The 16,920-nt window shown below is 50.5% G+C and overlaps 1 protein-coding gene across 1 annotated transcript in view; it reads right to left on the reverse strand.

The window, feature by feature from the left end:
• Positions 1–16,920, reverse strand: part of RECK (reversion inducing cysteine rich protein with kazal motifs) — a 131,694-nt gene that overhangs the window by 23,913 nt on the left and 90,861 nt on the right. The window contains exon 18 of the mRNA XM_065399444.1: positions 3,411–3,484. Coding sequence (XP_065255516.1) covers positions 3,411–3,484 — 74 coding nt within the window. The remainder of the gene's footprint in view (positions 1–3,410; positions 3,485–16,920) is intronic.

Consider the following 16,920-nt stretch of genomic DNA (forward strand, 5'->3'; position numbering starts at 1 on the left):
AAATCAGCCACATGCTTGAATAGATCTTGGAAAGATTTAAAGTCGTCCCCCGGTGTGGGGGGAGGCATGATTGTATCCTCCGGGGACGATGAATAAATATGGGTAGGAGGTAGGATGTCACCCTCTATTAAGTCCTCATTGCCCTCTTGTTCCTCCCCAGCAACTTCAGGGGAAGCTGGGGCAACCAGTGAAGTAGATCTAGCTGATCTTGGTGTTCTGGACCTGGATTGGTTAGAAGGCTGAATATTGTGAGCCCTGTACAGTGCCCATGGGCCTCAGTTTGGTGGGAGGGCCATTGGGGGGGCATCCATTGAGGCCCTGGGGGTTGCCACACTGTAGATTGTAGCCCTGAGGTTCCAGGTTTGGGCGATGAATGGCATGGGGTGCCCATCCCTACAGCCACTTCATCCTCCTTATCGCTTGAGAGAGGAGGGGCTGAGCTGGTCTGCCATCTGTGCCTAAGAGAGGTGTGCCCAGGGTGGAGGCAACAAAAAGGTCTGCCTGGCTAATGAAATGCTACGGCACCGGGAACTTAGGTGCAGGCATAGGAGGCACAGAGGTTAGTCAGCATCTGTGCTGCTGGTGCTGTGGGCTTGCTGTAATACATAGGAACAACAGGTGGCGCCATAGCACTGCTCGGTGCCGAGGGCTTCAGCTCTCTAGGCTCTGAGGGAACAGGCTTATTAGCTTTGCCTTGGCTGCCTGTCTTAGAGCTAGACCGCACTGGGTCTTTCGCTCCTCGGGTTGCCTCTGCACTGGACGAACCTGGTGCCACGCGGTCCGAGGCTCTGCATGGCGACGGTACCGGGGCAGATTTAGCCGTCAGAGATCACTTTTTGCATGGCGATTCTCCCTGGGGGGGGAGAGGGGGGGGAAGGAGTGTGACCGCTTGTTTTCATGGGGGCTGGATCCTTTGTGGTCATCTTAGAGGAGGATCCCATGTCCGACACGGCAGTCGGTGAGTGAGTGAGCGAGCTGGTGGGGAGAGGTCCCCTGCTCAGGGTCAGATGCAGGACGCAGGGGACTTCTCCATAAGCATCAGTTTGAGCTGAAGTTCCCTAGCCTTTCTGGTCCTTGCCGTTAATTTTTTGCCATGGTGGCACTTCTGCGTAACGCGAGTCTCCCAGGCAGCGAACACACTGGGCGTGACCGTCAGAGACTGATATTGACAGTCTACAGGTGAGGCAACGTTTAAAGCCTGGGGAGCCAGGCATAGCCGTTTGAAGAGTCTCTCTGGTTGTTTTTTAAATGGGAAGGGAAAAGACAGGAACCCTGCAGGGAACAGGAAGGGGGTAATTTTGGGCAAAAAGGAAAGGAAAAACTATTCTGAGGAAGATTATTCTGAGGCGCTGCTGTTGTTCCAACCGAAACCAACGGCGGCAAAGGAATTGGGGGACAGTTGGCTGCACGTGCGCGATACCCACTGAGAGCAGCACAAGCTGGCAGCAGTGCGTACGTGGCCAACCAGGGCACTGCTAGCTTAAATCTCCGACTAGAAGTGCAGGAGCACTCAAACACCCAAAAAAGTGAAGCATCCACAGGGACATTCCTCGAAGAACTACTAGTATTTCATGATTCCCTTTAGGGTCTGTGATGTGGTGTAAAAACCCCACACTGAGCACCAAGAGGTTAAGGGATTATTTTGGGCTCAGCTAGCCCCACCCCGCCACACCTGCAGCAAATGCTCCATATGCTAGAGGAATTAAAAGGCAGGGAATTAGGTCATTCGGGTGGCAGAGCTGGAGGTGAGCAGACATGCAGCCCACAGCTCCAGCAGAGCAGAGGGAAAGCTAAAGGCTCTGACACCGCTGCCCAAAGGGGCCCTCCTTGAGGGAAGGGAGGACCCACAGCAGAAACAACCAGAGAGGGAAGTATCCTTTGACCTTGGACGTTGGTAATGCCCTCTTATTTCTTTTGGTTTGGATTTCCCCACCAGGTGAAGGCCTTGGACTGAGCTGACCCCAGGGGGGAGACGAGAGGAAGAGGCCCAAGGAAGACAGCCTTAAGCAGCCTTTGTTTCCAGATTACTGGTAGGCCAAAGGGCCCTGAGTCAGGGCCCGGGCTCCCCTCCCCACAACCCCCTTAGCAGTCGGGGGTTGTGGCTGTGACCACTAGGCCACACTTCCCAACCAGACCTCAAGTGAGGACCATTACAGGGTCAAATTTGGGATTTACATTATTTGACAGTTTCATTAAGCCATTTTGTAATTATTCTTCTTTAACTCAGAGAGTACAACATATAGAAGCAAACTGTTTAGAAGAGGTTGTTTGCATACTGCAGACACTCTGGAAAAGTATTGAGAAACTGTATCCTGGATATGAACACTCATCACAGGAAGAAATTGCATGCTTGTAAATAATTAGCATAGTTTCCACATAATTGTCTAAATATTGATATCATGTTTCAATTGTTGTTGGGGAGTTACTCTGTTTCATCTGTTGGTTGTCTTTTTTGAAAATGAGAAGCACCGTGTTGATAGGGAAAAAATGTTCCCTTTTTTCATACCAGACCTCATTATCACAAGATATAGCAATGTGAGGTGGTACCAAATGTTATTTTTGGCATCACACCATGGGCCAGTAGGGAACATAGCTCCTGTATACACTGCATTAGGGAGGCAGCATCTCAAATGCTGTGTTGAGTTCTGGACACTCAACAGCAGAAAAAAATTACCACCAAACTGGAGGTTTAGAGAAAGGAACACAGGGAGAGGAAGGAAGTCTTACTTATGTGGAAGTTAAAAAAAGTTAACTAGGAATAGTTTGGCTAAACAATGACTTAGATAATTATCATAGTTTTAAAGTATCAGAAGCGTGTAAACAATCAAAGTTAGAGAATTTTTTTCAGGAGGTGTATCAGGAGGAAAGAGATTAAATTAAGCAGAGGAAAATATTAGAGTAAAGGTACATAGAGAGAGATACATTAACAGAATATATTTTCCTACTACTTCCCAGGGCAGTAGTAGGAAAATATTAAGTAATACTACATCAAATTCTGAAAGCTATAAAGGAACAATCCCATCACTGTTACAGAACGGACAGGATGTTCTTATAGGCATTTTTCTTCTCCAATTTAAATGATTTAAGCTGCTGCTATCTTATATCACAAAACTACTGTAAAATTGTATGGCGCACATGATAGTATTTGTTTGGACCTTCTCTATTACAATTCAATTCTTACACCTTAATACCAATGACTAAAACATACTGTAAAATTATTAAGACGATGAAAAGCAAACCAAATGCTTCCTAATTATGAAAAAGGAACCATTACAGAGTATTTTTAACTTTCTGGTTTATTACACTTTTTTTGGTGGTTAATACTCCAATTTTTTAAAACAACCGGCTGTCACAAACTGCCCTTCAACATTTTCAGGCATTTTACATGGGAAATGGCTACAGTTCTTTACCTTAGCAAAAGTGTCCAGCTTGTCTTTATCGTATAAGACTCTCAGCATTCCAGCACACAGTGGGCAGCAGGCTCCTACATGACACAAACAAAAGCAGGTTGCACTTCAGTGTTTTAATTAGATCCTTCAAAGCAAGTGAAGGTCAAAATTAAATGGTAAATGATATACACAGTAACAAAACTCCCAAACCCAAAGTTTCCTTTATGAAAACAGACCTTTCCAGTCAGTGGTTGGGTTATGAAATTTCTGTGCAATTTTTATGTTTAACAGCTGCAATTCAAAAACCATCCAATCCCACATGCATCAAATGCTATTTCAATGTGGAGTCATAGGATCAACTTCTAATCGCTTCAATATGGTATCACATTGCTATGAAGCTACAAAAATATGCAAGTACATGCTAAGTCACAAGGCAAGATACACTACATGTGCACAGCTCGGGAAAGGGCATACCCCAAAGTCTGTAATAACTACTGGGATGGAGGCGAGGGGGAACTAGAGCAGCAACAAAGATACCAGATTATTGTAACTGTTATAGATGCAGGTGGAAAGAGCTTGATTGCATAAAGCATTAGTGTAATCAAAAGACTGCAGTGTAAATGCACAGTTTTAACTTGTTTACACAGTTATGACATGTTTGGATTTAGGTTCTCGGCTTGTCAGGCAGATTTCTTCTAAGATTTCACATTATTTATCTATATTCACCTATACTTGTTTTCCTTGTTAGCCATCTCTCCCCTGGGGCTCCTGGTTTACCACCTACCTCTGGCTCTACTACTCTCCCCTCTCTCTTCAGGTGTCTGTCTTCCAGAGCTGTTGTTACTTCATTCCATGAACTAGCTTTCTTCATCCAGTCCTCCGCACCACCTCTGCAGCCCCACCCAATTGCCCCATTACCACTGAACACTCCAAAGAAGAATTCAAGAGCCAGAAGGGTGACTAAAGACAGTCTTGAGATAAAAGTTAAAGCCTCTTCCCCACTTCTGGGTCTGTCCCACTCAGGAAAAAAAAATCACAATATATTTCATCTTAGGTATTTAAATAGTCTCAACTACATGAACACCTGAGCACTTCACATAATCTTACATGCATTTATCCTCATAAAACCCCTGTGAGATCGTACTTATCCTATTATCCCCAGCTTACAGACAGGGAACTGAGGCACCGAGAGGGTATGTCTACAGTTTGAGTTGGGGGTGTGATTCTCAACTCAAAGAGACATACTCTCGTGCATGCTCTCATCGAGCTAGCACACCAAAAAGAAAATGTTGCCACGGCAGCGCAAGCAGCCACCCCAAGTATGCACCTAGCATCTCCAATGGGCATGTAATCAGGGTGGCTAGCCCCTCCTACCTCTTGCACAGTTGTGGCTACTGTCTATTTGTAGCTGGCACGTTCAACAAAAGCTAGCGCACGTCTCCTAGAGATGGGAATCACCCCCAGCTCAAAAGCACAGACATGCCAAGAGACTAAGGCAAGATTTTTAAAGGTATTAAAGCACCTACACCTAAGTAGCTTTAAAAACTTGGCCCTACGTGACTTGCCCAATGTCACATAAGAAGTCCAGCAGAGTGGGGATCTGAATCTGGGTCTCTAGAATCTCAGACTAGCACTCTAACCACTGAACCATCCTTCCTTACAATCCATACACTTTGAGAACGTTTTACTTCTGCATATTTAAATTATTTGGTTTCTGTAGCATGAAAACATGTATGATCTGTTAGCTCCTGTACTTTTGTGAAAAGGCTGATCGCAACCTAGTGTGACTTAACAGTTGGTAGGCTTGCTTTTAAATCACAAATCTTGCTAGAGAAAAATAGCTGAGTATGTGAGCTTTCCTAAAGTAACTCTTAGAGGGGACTGTTTGCTAAAGCTCAGATTTCTAGGGTACAACTTATGGCAGTTCCACACAAATTTCCATAAGCAAAATATTTAGCAATACTTTCTTATTAATGAAAATGGAAACAAAGATTATTCTTGGACATAAGTTATTTCCAAGACTCTCTGGCAACAAATGGGGACAAATATGTATCTCACACACCAAAATCTCTAGGAAGTTGTTTGGCAGTTAAAGGAGAATACTCATATCTTTCAGATGGTTCCTTCTGCTGAAGCTCTCCATGCAATAAAATAAATGTTGATATCTATTATGTAGCCATACTTTACTTTCACTGTTAAATTTTATATGTACAACACACACACACACACGAGACACAAACATTTTAATTTGCTTGACTACGAACCTGCCTGAAGGGATAGTAAGAATCATATTATGTATTTGACATTGCATTCTATATGTTTATGGAAATATGCTTATAAGTGTAAATAACACAACTGGAATATGCGTTATGCTAGATATGCCATGTGACATATCTTTGCAAAGGTTATGATATACTGAATGTATTCCTCCTATTTGTATGCATGTATCGTTTTTATATGAGGAGGTTACTCACCCTGTGCAGTAAATGACGTTCTTCGAGATGAGTGTCCCTTTGGGTGCTCCACTCCAGGTGTTGGTGCGTCCCTGCGCCTTTGCTCGGAAATTTTTGTAGCAATACTCATACCGGCCACGCATGCATAAAGCCTGCCCCCCTGCTCTGAGACTAGGCTAATAGTGCGCATGCGCGGCCGGTCTCCTCAGTTCCTTCTCTACAACGGAGGCTACCCCAACTCCGAAGTAGAGGGGAGGAGGGTGGGTTGTGGAGCACCCACAGGGACACTCATTTCGAAGAACGTCAGTTACTGCACAGGGTGAGTAACCTCCTCTTCTTCGAGAGAGAGATGTCCCTGAGGGTGCTCCACTCCAGGTGACTTAAAAGCAGTGTGTCTCAAGGAGGTAGGGACTTCGGATCTGATAGGAATGCCGTAGATAGTACAGCTCTGCCCAATCGTGTATCAGAGAGAGGGCCCTGAATAAGGGCATAGTGTTTAACAAATGTGAGTTCAGAGGACCAAGTGGCTGCTTTACAGAGGTCAGCCAGGGGAACTTTGCGTAAGAAAGCCACAGAGGCAGCCAGAGATCTAGTGGAGTGAGTTCTGATGCCGGCTGGAGGTGTAACCTTCTTCATCTGATAGCACAATCGGATGCACTGAGAAATCCAGTTTGAAAAAGTCGCTGGGTAGAAATAGGAGTCCCTTTGGAATGCTCCGTGATGGAGACAAAGAGTCTAGAAGAATTTCTAAAAGGTTTGGTTCTATCCAAATAGAAGGACAAGGCCCTACGTACATCTAATGTATGCATCGTGGCTTCGAACGAGTTTGCATGTGGTTTCGGAAAAAAGGTTGGTAGGTGTATCGGCTCATTAATGTGGAATGAGGAATGCACCTTTGGAAGAAATTTGGGGTGTAATCTAAGGGTAACCTTGTCCTTGAAAAATAGCATATATGGTGGGTCTGCCATAAGAGCTGCTATTTCTCCTGCTCGTCTGGCGGAGGTAATTGCCACTAAAAATGCTGTTTTCATTGAAAGGTGTAAAAGGGAGCAAGTGGCTAGGGGCTCAAATGGTTGTTGAATTAGCAGGTTAGTACTAGATGAAGGTCCCACGGAGGGGTAGGTGGTTTAATGTCTGGGTATAGGGCTTGGAGTCCCTTGCGGAAACTCGTGGTGATTGGATGAGCAAAGACAGAGGTATCATCAATTCTGTCATGAAAGGTTGTAATAGCAGCTAAATGGACTCTGATGGAGCTGAAAGAAAGGCCAGATTGCTTGAGGTCCAATAGGTAGTCAAGTATGATCGGGAGAGGTACCGACGTGGGACAAGTTGTTTAGCTGAACACCAATGTGTGAATTGTTTCCACTTTCGTAGATAGGTGGTGCGAGTAGATTGTGTTCTGCTATGTAGCAGCACTCTTTGAACTTGTTCAGAGCAATCTAGTTCGTTTTGGGAGAACCATGTAGGAACCAGGCTTTGAGGTGAAGCATGGACAGGTTGGGGTGGAGAAATCAGCCGTGTTGCTGTGATAGGAGGTTCGGGATGAGAGGCAACGAAATTGGTGGTTGAATCGACATTCTGTTGAGGAACGGAAACCACGGTTGTCTGGGCCATGATGGGGCAATCAGGATCACCTTGGCATGGTCTGTTCGTATTTTTATCAGGACCCTGTTGAGAACCGGTATCGGGGGAAACGCATAGAGTAAGTTTCGGTTCCATGGAATCATGAATGCGTCTCCCAGGGAACGTTTGCCCAGTCCCGCTCTGGAGCAAAAGTTGGGGCATTTCGTGTTTTTCACAGTTGCAAAAAGGTCTATGGTTGGATGACCCCAAATGCGGAATATGTTGTAAATGGTTTTCTCGTCTATCTCCCATTCGTGATCCCAGGGAAAGCGTCTGCTTAGTTCGTCCACTGTGGTGTTCATCACTCTGGGAAGATAGGCAGCTGATATCCGGATGTTGTTCGAAAGGCAACAATTTCAGAGCTTCATAGCCTCTGTGCAAAGCGAGAGGGAGCAAGCCCCTCCCTGCCTGTTTACATAGAACATGCATGCAATGTTGTCTGTCATTATGCGTACATGGTGATTCCTGATTAGTGGGAAGAAGTGACGGCACGCATTGCGTATGGCTCGAAGTTCTAGGACATTTATGTGCAGAGAGGTTTCGGTTGAAGACCATAGCCCCTGGACTGTGTGGTGAGACATGTGTGCACTCCATCCTGTCAGAAATGCATCAGTAGTCAGTATGGGGGATGGAGCCTCCTGACTCCAGAGCAGAGGTTGGAGTGAACTGTCCACCACAGCAGAGAATCTTTGACTCGGAAGGGTATGGAGAGAGTCTTGTTTAGAGAGTGCACATTCGGTCTGTAAACCGTGGCCAACCACGGTTGGAAGCACCTCATGTAGAGTCGTGCGTTTTGGACGTGGCACGAGGCCACGTGACCTAGTATTTGTAGACAGTCTCGGGCAGTGACCTGGGGACTGTTGCGAAGTTTTGTGGCCAGTAGGCTTATGGAGTTGAAGCGGTCGGGTGGGAGAGATGCCAATCCCGTCCGGGAGTCGAGGTATGCTCCTATGAACTCCAGATGTTGGGTGGGGCATAATGTGGATTTGTTTTTGTTTATTTGCAGGCCTAGAGATAGGAAACAATCGACAGTAAGTTGCATGAATTGGAGAGCTTCGTCGAATGTTGAGGCTTTGAGGAGGCAATCGTCGAGGTAAGGAAATATTACGACCCCTTGTTTCCTGAGGTAGGCAGTGACTACGGCTAGGATCTTGGAAAAAACACGGGGGGCCATGGACAGTCCAAAGGGGAGAACCCTGTATTGAAAATGTGTTAAGCCAAGGGTAAAACGTAGGAAACGTCTGTGGGCCGGGTGTATAGTCACATGATAATAGGCGTCCTGTAGGTCGAGGGCTGAAAACCAATCGCCCTGCTCCAGCGCTGGTAGTGAGAGTAACCATCTTGAACTTTTGCTTTTTGACAAATTTGTTGAGCCGCCTGAGGTCGAGGATTGGTCGCCATCCCCCAGTTTTCTTTTCTGTTAAGAAATAATGGGAGTAGAAACCCTTCCCTTTGTGTCGTTCGGGCACAATTTCTATTACTCCCAGTTGGAGGAGATGTTGCACTTCTTGGAGGAGTAGTTGCTCGTGAGAAGGGTCCCTGAAGAGGGACGGGGAGGGTGGGTGGGTGGGAGGCAAGGAGAGGAAGGGGATGGAGTAGCCAATTGTAACGGCCTCTGTAACCCACTTGTCGGTGGTAATGTTCTGCCATTGATGGGAGAATGGTCGTAGGCGGTGTCCAAAAATAGGTGTACTGGCTGAAGTGGGAACGCTGTTTTCTAAACCTTCGACCAAAGCTTCAAATTTGCTTATTAATTGGAGGGGGTTGAGGTGCCCCCGCAGAATTGGGACGACGACGCTGGAATCTCAGTCTCTGGCGTTGCTGCTGTTGTTGTTGCTCCTGTGATCTATGGAAGTGTTGCGTATATGCGGGGTAGCGTGGACGTTGGTAAGGTTGGTATCTATATTGTCGCTTTCTGGTCATAGTTGTCTGGAGACCTAAGGACCGGAGGGTTGCCCTGGAGTCCTTCATTGAATGAAGCACATCGTTCGTGGTGGAGGCAAAGAGTGTCACCGTCAAAGGGAAAGTCTTCAATGGTACTCTGGACCTCTTGAGGAAAGAAAGAGGAGGAGAGCCATGAACCTCAGCGCATGACCACTGCTGTGGCGGTCGATCTTGCTGTATTGGCTACATCGAGGGCCGCTTGAAGAGCGGTACGTGATAGGATTTGTACCTCGGAAACCAGAGCTGTGAATTGTTGTTTCTTCTGTTCTGGAATGTCATCAATAAAGTCCATGAATGTATTATAGTTTCTGTGGTCATATTTTGCAAGAACTGCAGTATAATTAGCAATACGAAATTGTAGCGTTGAGGATGCATATACTTTGCGACCGAAGAGGTCCAAGCATTTACTTTCCTTGTTGGCCGGGGTGGAGCGGGAAAAAACGGTTACTTACCTTCTGTAACTGTTGTTCTTCGAGATGTGTTGTTCACGTCCATTACACATTAGGTGTGCGCGCGCCGCGTGCATGAACGTCGGAAACTTTTCCCCTCAGCGGCTCCCGTCGGGCTTGCAGGGTCTCCCCTCCCGCCAGAGCGGCGCCCCGCTCTAGCGTATATATACCCCTGCCGGCCCGACCCTCCCTCGGTTCCTTCTTGCCGGTGACTCCGACAGAGGGGAAGGAGGGTGGGAAGTGTAATGGACGTGAACAACACATCTCGAAGAACAGTTACAGAAGGTAAGTAACCGTTTTTTCTTCTTCGAGTGATTGTTCACGTCCATTACACATTAGGTGACTCACAAACTTACCATTGGAGGAGGGTAGGAGTCAAGGAATAATCGACTGAAGCACAGCTCTACCGACCGCCGCGTCCTCTCTGGTCTGATGATGGATTGCGTAGTGGGCTGTGAACGTATGCACCGACGACCAGGTGGCCGCTTTACAGATTTCCTGGAGTGGAACCTGCACCAAGAACGCCGCAAAGGACGCTTGGGCCCTAGTAGAGTGAGCCCTGATCTCCAGGGCTGGTACGTTAGCGAGCTCATAGCACGTGCGTATGCAAAGCACAATCCATGCCGACAAGCGTTGCGTCGAGATAGGTTGGCCTCTAATTCGCTCCGCAATGGCAATGAACAGTTGAGTCGACTTGCGGAATGGCCTGGTCCGTTCTAGATAAAAAGCCAATGCCCTACGGACATCGAGGGTATGCAAGCTGCGTTGGCTCGGGTCCGAGTGTGGCTTAGGGAAGAACACCGGTAAACAAACGTCCTGTCCCATATGAAAATGCGTGACCACTTTCGGAAGGAATTTCGGGTGCGGTCTGAGTTGCACCTTATCTTTATGAAAAACTGTATAGGGAGGTTCCAAAGTGAGGGCCCTCAACTCCGAAACCCTCCTAGCTGATGTGATGGCCACGAGAAACGCTACCTTCCGTGAGAGGTGCATGAGGGAGCAAGAGGCCAGGGGTTCGAAGGGCGGCCCCATGAGCTTAGTGAGGACCAGGTTGAGATTCCACGCAGGGACCGGCGGGCGCGAGTAGGGAAACACCTTGTCCATCCCTGTCATAACTATAAAGGGAAGGGTGACAGCTCTCCTGTGTACAGTGCTATGGAATCCCTCCTAGCCAGAGACTCCAAATCCTTTTACCTGTAAAGGGTTAAGAAGCTCGGATAACCTGGCTGACACCTGACCCCAAGGACCAATAAGGGGACAAGATACTTTCAAATCTTGGGGGGGGAAAGGCTTTTGTGTGTGTCCTTTGTTTAAGGGGTTGTTCGCTCTTGGGACTGAGAGGGACCAGACATCAATCCAGGTTCTCCCCATCTTTCTAAACAAGTCTCTCTTATTTCAAAATTGTAAGTAAAAGCCAGGCAAGGCGTCTTAGATTTACTTTGTTTTCTCAACTTGTAAATGTACCTTTTACTAAAGTGCTTATCTTGTTTGCTATACTTTGAACCTAAGACAGAGGGGATTCCTCTGAGCTCTTTAAGTTTGATTACCCTGTAAAGTTATTTTCCATACTGATATTGCAGAGATGATTTTTACCTTTTGCTTTAATTAAAAGCCTTCTTTTTAAAAACCTGATTGATTTCTCCTTGTTTTAAGATCCAAAGGGGGTTTGGATCTGTATTCACCAGGAGTTGGTGAAAGGAAGGAGGGGGGAAGGGTCAATTTCTCCTTGTTTAAAATCCAAGGAGTTTGGATCTGTATTCACCAGGGAATTGGTGAAAGGTTTCTCAAGGCTTCCCAGGGAGGGAATTCTTAAGATGGTGGCAGCGGACCAGAGCTAAGCTGGTAGATAAGCTTAGAAGTTTTCATGCAGGCCCCTACATTTGTACCCTAAAGTTCAAAGTAGGGATACAGCCTTGACAATCCCCTTGAGGAATCGGGCTACTGTGGGGTTAGAGAACACCGAAGCCCCCAACTCCCCAGGGTGGAACGCCGATATGGCAGCCAGATGCACCTTAATTGAGGCGGGGGCGAGCCCCTGATGCTTGAGGTGCAGCAAGTAGTCCAGAATCGATGGGACTGAGGCCTGCCGAGGCTGGATGTGATGAGGCTCACACCAGTGGGAGAACCGTTTCCATTTGGCGAGGTAGGTCGCTCTTGTGGAGGGCTTCCTACTACCAAGGAGGACCTGCTGGACCTGATGGGAGCACCTGTGCTCCATATCGTTTAGCCAGAGAGAAACCACGCCATGAGATGTAGCGACAGTAGGTTCGGGTGGAGTAGGCGACCCTGGTCTTGCGTGATGAGGTCGCGATGGAGGGGGAGGGCGATCGGAGTGGTCACGGGCAGTTCCAACAGGGTCGTGAACCAGTGTTGGCGTGGCCACGCCGGGGCGATGAGGATGACTGTCGCCTTGTCCCTGCGGGTTTTGAGGAGGACCCTGTGGATGAGCGGGAATGGGGGGGAAGGCATACCTCAGGCTCCCGCCCCACGGAATTGCGAAGGCATCTGCCAATGAGCCCGGACTGAGGTTCTGAAATGAACAAAACTGAGGGCATTGGCTGTTGTCCTTGGTGGCAAAGAGATCCACCTGGGGAAACCCCCACCTCCAGAAGATTAAATGCAGGACGTCCTGTCTCAACATCCACTCGTGCATGTGATAGGACCAGCTGAGGCGGTCCGCTAACCCGTTTTGGGCCCCCGGGAGATATGTTGCTAGTAGGTGGACTGAATGGGCTATGCAGAAGTCCCAGAGGAGGAGCGCCTCGTGACAGAGGGGAGAGGACCGGGACCTGCCCTGCTTGTTTATGTAGAACATGGCGGTAGTGTTGTCAGTCAGAACTGACACGCTGTGGCCTTCTATGGTAGCGTGAAAGGTCTGACCGGCGAGGCGAACCGCCCTCAGCTCCTTCAGGTTGATATGAAGCAACTTTTCTTCCCTGGACCATAAGCCCTGAGTCCGCAGGTCCCCCAGGTGCGCCCCCCAACCCAGGTTCGACACGTCTGTTACTAACGTCAGAGCGGGTTGCGGGGTGGCGAAAGGGACCCCTGCGCAAACCTGCTGCCGATCGAGCCACAAGCGGAGGGAGTTCGACACCCGATCCGGGATCGTCACGACCAGGTCTAAGGGGTCTCTGTTGGGGCGATATGTTTGGGCCAGCCACAACTGCAATGGCCTGAGTCTTAGGCGGGCGTGTCCGACTACATGTGTGCAGGCCGCCATGTGCCCCAAGAGTTGCAAGCAACATCTGGCCATGGTCGTGGGGAATTGCTGGATGGAGCTCACGACCTTCTGAATGGCCAAGAACCGCGATACGGGAAGACTCGCCCGTGCCGCCACTGAGTCCAGGACTGCCCCTATGAAGTCCAGTCTCTGCGTGGGGACCAGCGATGACTTGGGTACATTGACCAGTAGACCGAGCTTGCGGAACACCTGTAGTGCCAACGTCACATGGGAGCGAACCTCGGCCTCCGACCGGCCCGCAAGGAGCCAGTCGTGCAAGTATGGGTAGACGCGCATCCTTCTTTTTCGAAGAAAGGCTGCCACCACGGACATGCATTTCGTGAACACTCGCGGGGCCGTTGCCAGGCTGAAGGGCAAGACCGTAAATTGAAAGTGGCGCTGGTTGATGGTGAAGCGCAGGAATCGCCGGTGGGCCGGGCGGATGGCGATGTGAAAGTAGGCATCCTTCATATCGAGGGCAGCGTACCAATCTCCCGGATCCAGGGACGGGATAATAGTACCAAGGGAGACCATACGGAAACGTGTTTTGAGCAAGTATTTGTTTAGTTTGCGTAGGTCCAAAATAGGACGGAGGCCCCCTTTTGCTTTGGGAATGAGGAAGTATCTGGAATAGAACCCTTTCCCCCTGAGGTCCGGAGGAACCTCTTCCACCGCTCCTATTGTGAGGAGGGTCTGCACCTCCTGCATGAGGAGTTGCTCGTGAGAGGGGTCCCTGAAGAGGGACGGGGATGGGGGGTGGGAGGGAGGGGGCGAGGAGAACTGAAGGGTGTAGCCCACCTCCACCGTGCGCAGGACCCAGCGGTCCGATGTTGTATGTGACCAAGCACGGTAAAAATGGGACAGGCAGTCCCTGAAACACAGAGGGGGATCCGGAATAGCGGTTGGTACTCTGTCCTCGATCGCAGCTTCAAAACCCTTGCTTGTTTCCCGGCTGCGGCTTGCCTTGGCCATGATTCTGGCCCTGGTTAGGCGTGTTGTTGCGTCTACACCTGTTATCCCTGCTCCTCCTGCGGTACGGTTCCTGTCTAGGACGAGGGTGGTACTGTCTCTGCGGAGGTTGGGGCTTAAAGGGCTTCCTCTGCGTCACTGGGGTGTGCATCCCCAACGACTTGAGGGTAGCTCGAGAGTCCTTGAGGCTATGCAGTCTGGCATCCGTCTGGTCCGAGAACAAGCCTGATCCCTCGAACGGAAGGTCTTGGAGGGTGTTTTGCACCTCTGGGGGAAGGCCGGAAGCCTGTAGCCATGCCGAGCGTCTCATTACCACTCCTGCCGCGATTGTCCTAGCGGCTGCGTCCGCGGAGTCAAGGGAGGCCTGTACAGAGGTCTTGGCTACTGCCTTCCCTTCGTCTACTATGGCCACAAATTCGGGTTGCGAGCCCTGAGGCAAGGCTTCCTTAAACTTGGAGACCAATGCCCAGGAATTGAAGTTGTGTCTGTTCAGAATCGCTTGTTGGTTTGCGATCCTCAACTGGAGGCCTCCGGACGAGTAGACCTTTCTCCCAAGCGTTTCGCCTCCTTGGCCTTGGGGGCCGGGGCTTGCTGGCCATGTCGCTCCCGTTCGTTGACCGCAGAGACGACCAGCGAACATGGTGTTGGATGAGAGAAGAGGAAATCAAACCCTTTAGATGGGGCGAAGTATTTCCTCTCTACGCCTTTTGCAGTAGGCGCACTGGAGGCTGGTGTTTGCCATACTGTCTTATAATTGGACTGGACCGTTTTTATGAGCGGGAGCGCAATCCTGGAGGGGCCCTCCGGGCTTAGAATGTCGACCAAGGGGTCCTCCTGCTCAACAGTCTCCTCTGCCTGCAACCCCAAATTGAGGGCTACTCGGTGGAGCAGGTCCTGGTGCGCCCGATGGTCAATCGGGGGAGGGCCGGACACGGTTGTGCCCGCCACGGCTTCGTCTGGTGAGGAGGAGGAGGTCATGGCCTTTTGCGCGTCTTCCTCCTCCTGCAACTCCTCATCGGCAGGGTGCTCCTCTGGAGTGCGTTCCCTGACGTGGGTCTGGGACGGTGCCGGGCTCGGTGCCGAGTCAGCCCTTTCCCTCTCTGGCGGCCTGGAGACCGTGGCCTCTTTGCGAGAGGGTGGGCGCCACTGTGGAGAGCGGGACCGGTGTCCCAAGGGGCCAGATCTCGAGGTCCTGGACGGGGGGCCTTGTTGGTGGTAGGCCCAAGGGGTCCAGAAAGGCCATTGTCCTGGATGTCCCCACTGTGGGTGCCAAGTGGCTTCGTGCTCCCTACTGGCCTGTGCTCTGTGGGCATATCTGCTGGAATGGCCCGAGTCCACCTCCGAAACTACGGACGGTGATCTAGAGGGCCACGGCGGTGCCGTGGAACGGTGCCGGTCCGGGGTCGGAGAGCGGTGCTTTCGTGACCGGGACCAGGAGTAGCGCCTTGCTGACCTGGACCTGGATCGGTACCGGTGACCCCGGGACCGGGAGCGACTGCGGGAGGACGGTCTCGGGGATCGCGCAACCGACACGTCCCGGTGCCTACTCGAGCAGGGCTGCTGGGTCGGTGCCTTGCGCTTGTTAGGGCCCGACGGTTGTGCGGCCCTCTGCGCGGAGGGAAGCCGGGAGTCCACCGAGGCGGAGCTCGACCGGGACCGGCGCAGTGAAGGCGACCATGATGGGCGCATCATTGCCGGCTTCTCTTTGGATGGCAGTCTCGGCGGAATGTCCTTAGCGCAGAGGGTGCCCTCAGCGGACAATTCAATGAGGTCCTTTGCTGCCTCAAATGTGTCCGGGGTGGAGGGCTGTTCCAAAAGTTCCTCCAGCCCTTCCTCCTCACTCGACGCGCCTATCCCGGGGCTCGACGGGCCTTTCGGCGCCGGAGCCACTGGCACCGGGATCTGTGCTGGGGCTGCAACGGCCTTAGGAGCACTTGCGGTCTTCGCGGGCGCTACCCTCTTGTGCGGGGAACGTCTTCGGGCCTTGGGTTGGCCCTTCGATTTAGCCGGCGAAGACGACCGGTGCCGGAGGTGTTCCCGCTGATTCGGTGCCGTGGGCTTAGGTTGCCCCGCCGACGTCGGATCACGAACCGATGCCGGGGCACTCCGCACCGAGGTTGACGGTGCCGTTGAAGTGGAGGGCTGTAACGCCGTCTCCATGAGCAGCTGCTTCAAGCGAAAGTCTCTCTCTTTTTTTTAGTCCTAGGCTTGAAAGCCTTGCAGATCTTGCAGCACTCCTTTTGATGTGCTTCCCCCAGACAACGGAGACACGAGTCGTGTGGGTCGCTTACTGGCATAGGCTTGCGGCACGTGGCACAAACCTTGAAGCCTTGGGCGTGCGGCATGCCCCGCCGCCCAGGGCCGGTGCCGGGGTTGGTCAAACACCCGACACAAAGAAGTTTAAGTCTTTCTAAATAGCCAGGGGCTTAACACTAACTACTGAAGAACTGATAACTGAAGATAACACTGAGTACTATGCTAAGGGACACTCTCAGGCGAGAGATAGAGTTGTTCCAACGTCGCCACGGACGGTAAGAAGGAACTGAGGGAGGGTCGGGCCGGCAGGGGTATATATACGCTAGAGCGGGGCGCCGCTCTGGCGGGAGGGGAGACCCTGCAGGCCCGACGGGAGCCGCTGAGGGAAAAAGTTTCCGACGTTCGTGCACGCGGCGCGCGCACACCTAATGTGTAATGGACGTGAACAATCACTCGAAGAAGAATACTGTTGTTTGGTCCTTTGGTTCGCTGCGTCTACTACCAACGAGTTTGGTGCTGGATGGGTAAAAAGGAATTCAGAGCCCTTAGAAGGGATGAAGTACTTGCGGTCCGCTTGTTTACAGGTAGGTAGGCATGTAGCTGGAGTCTGCCAGATG

The sequence above is a fragment of the Emys orbicularis genome, chromosome 2 (assembly GCF_028017835.1).
Source record: "Emys orbicularis isolate rEmyOrb1 chromosome 2, rEmyOrb1.hap1, whole genome shotgun sequence".
Taxonomy (NCBI): Eukaryota; Metazoa; Chordata; order Testudines; family Emydidae; genus Emys; species Emys orbicularis.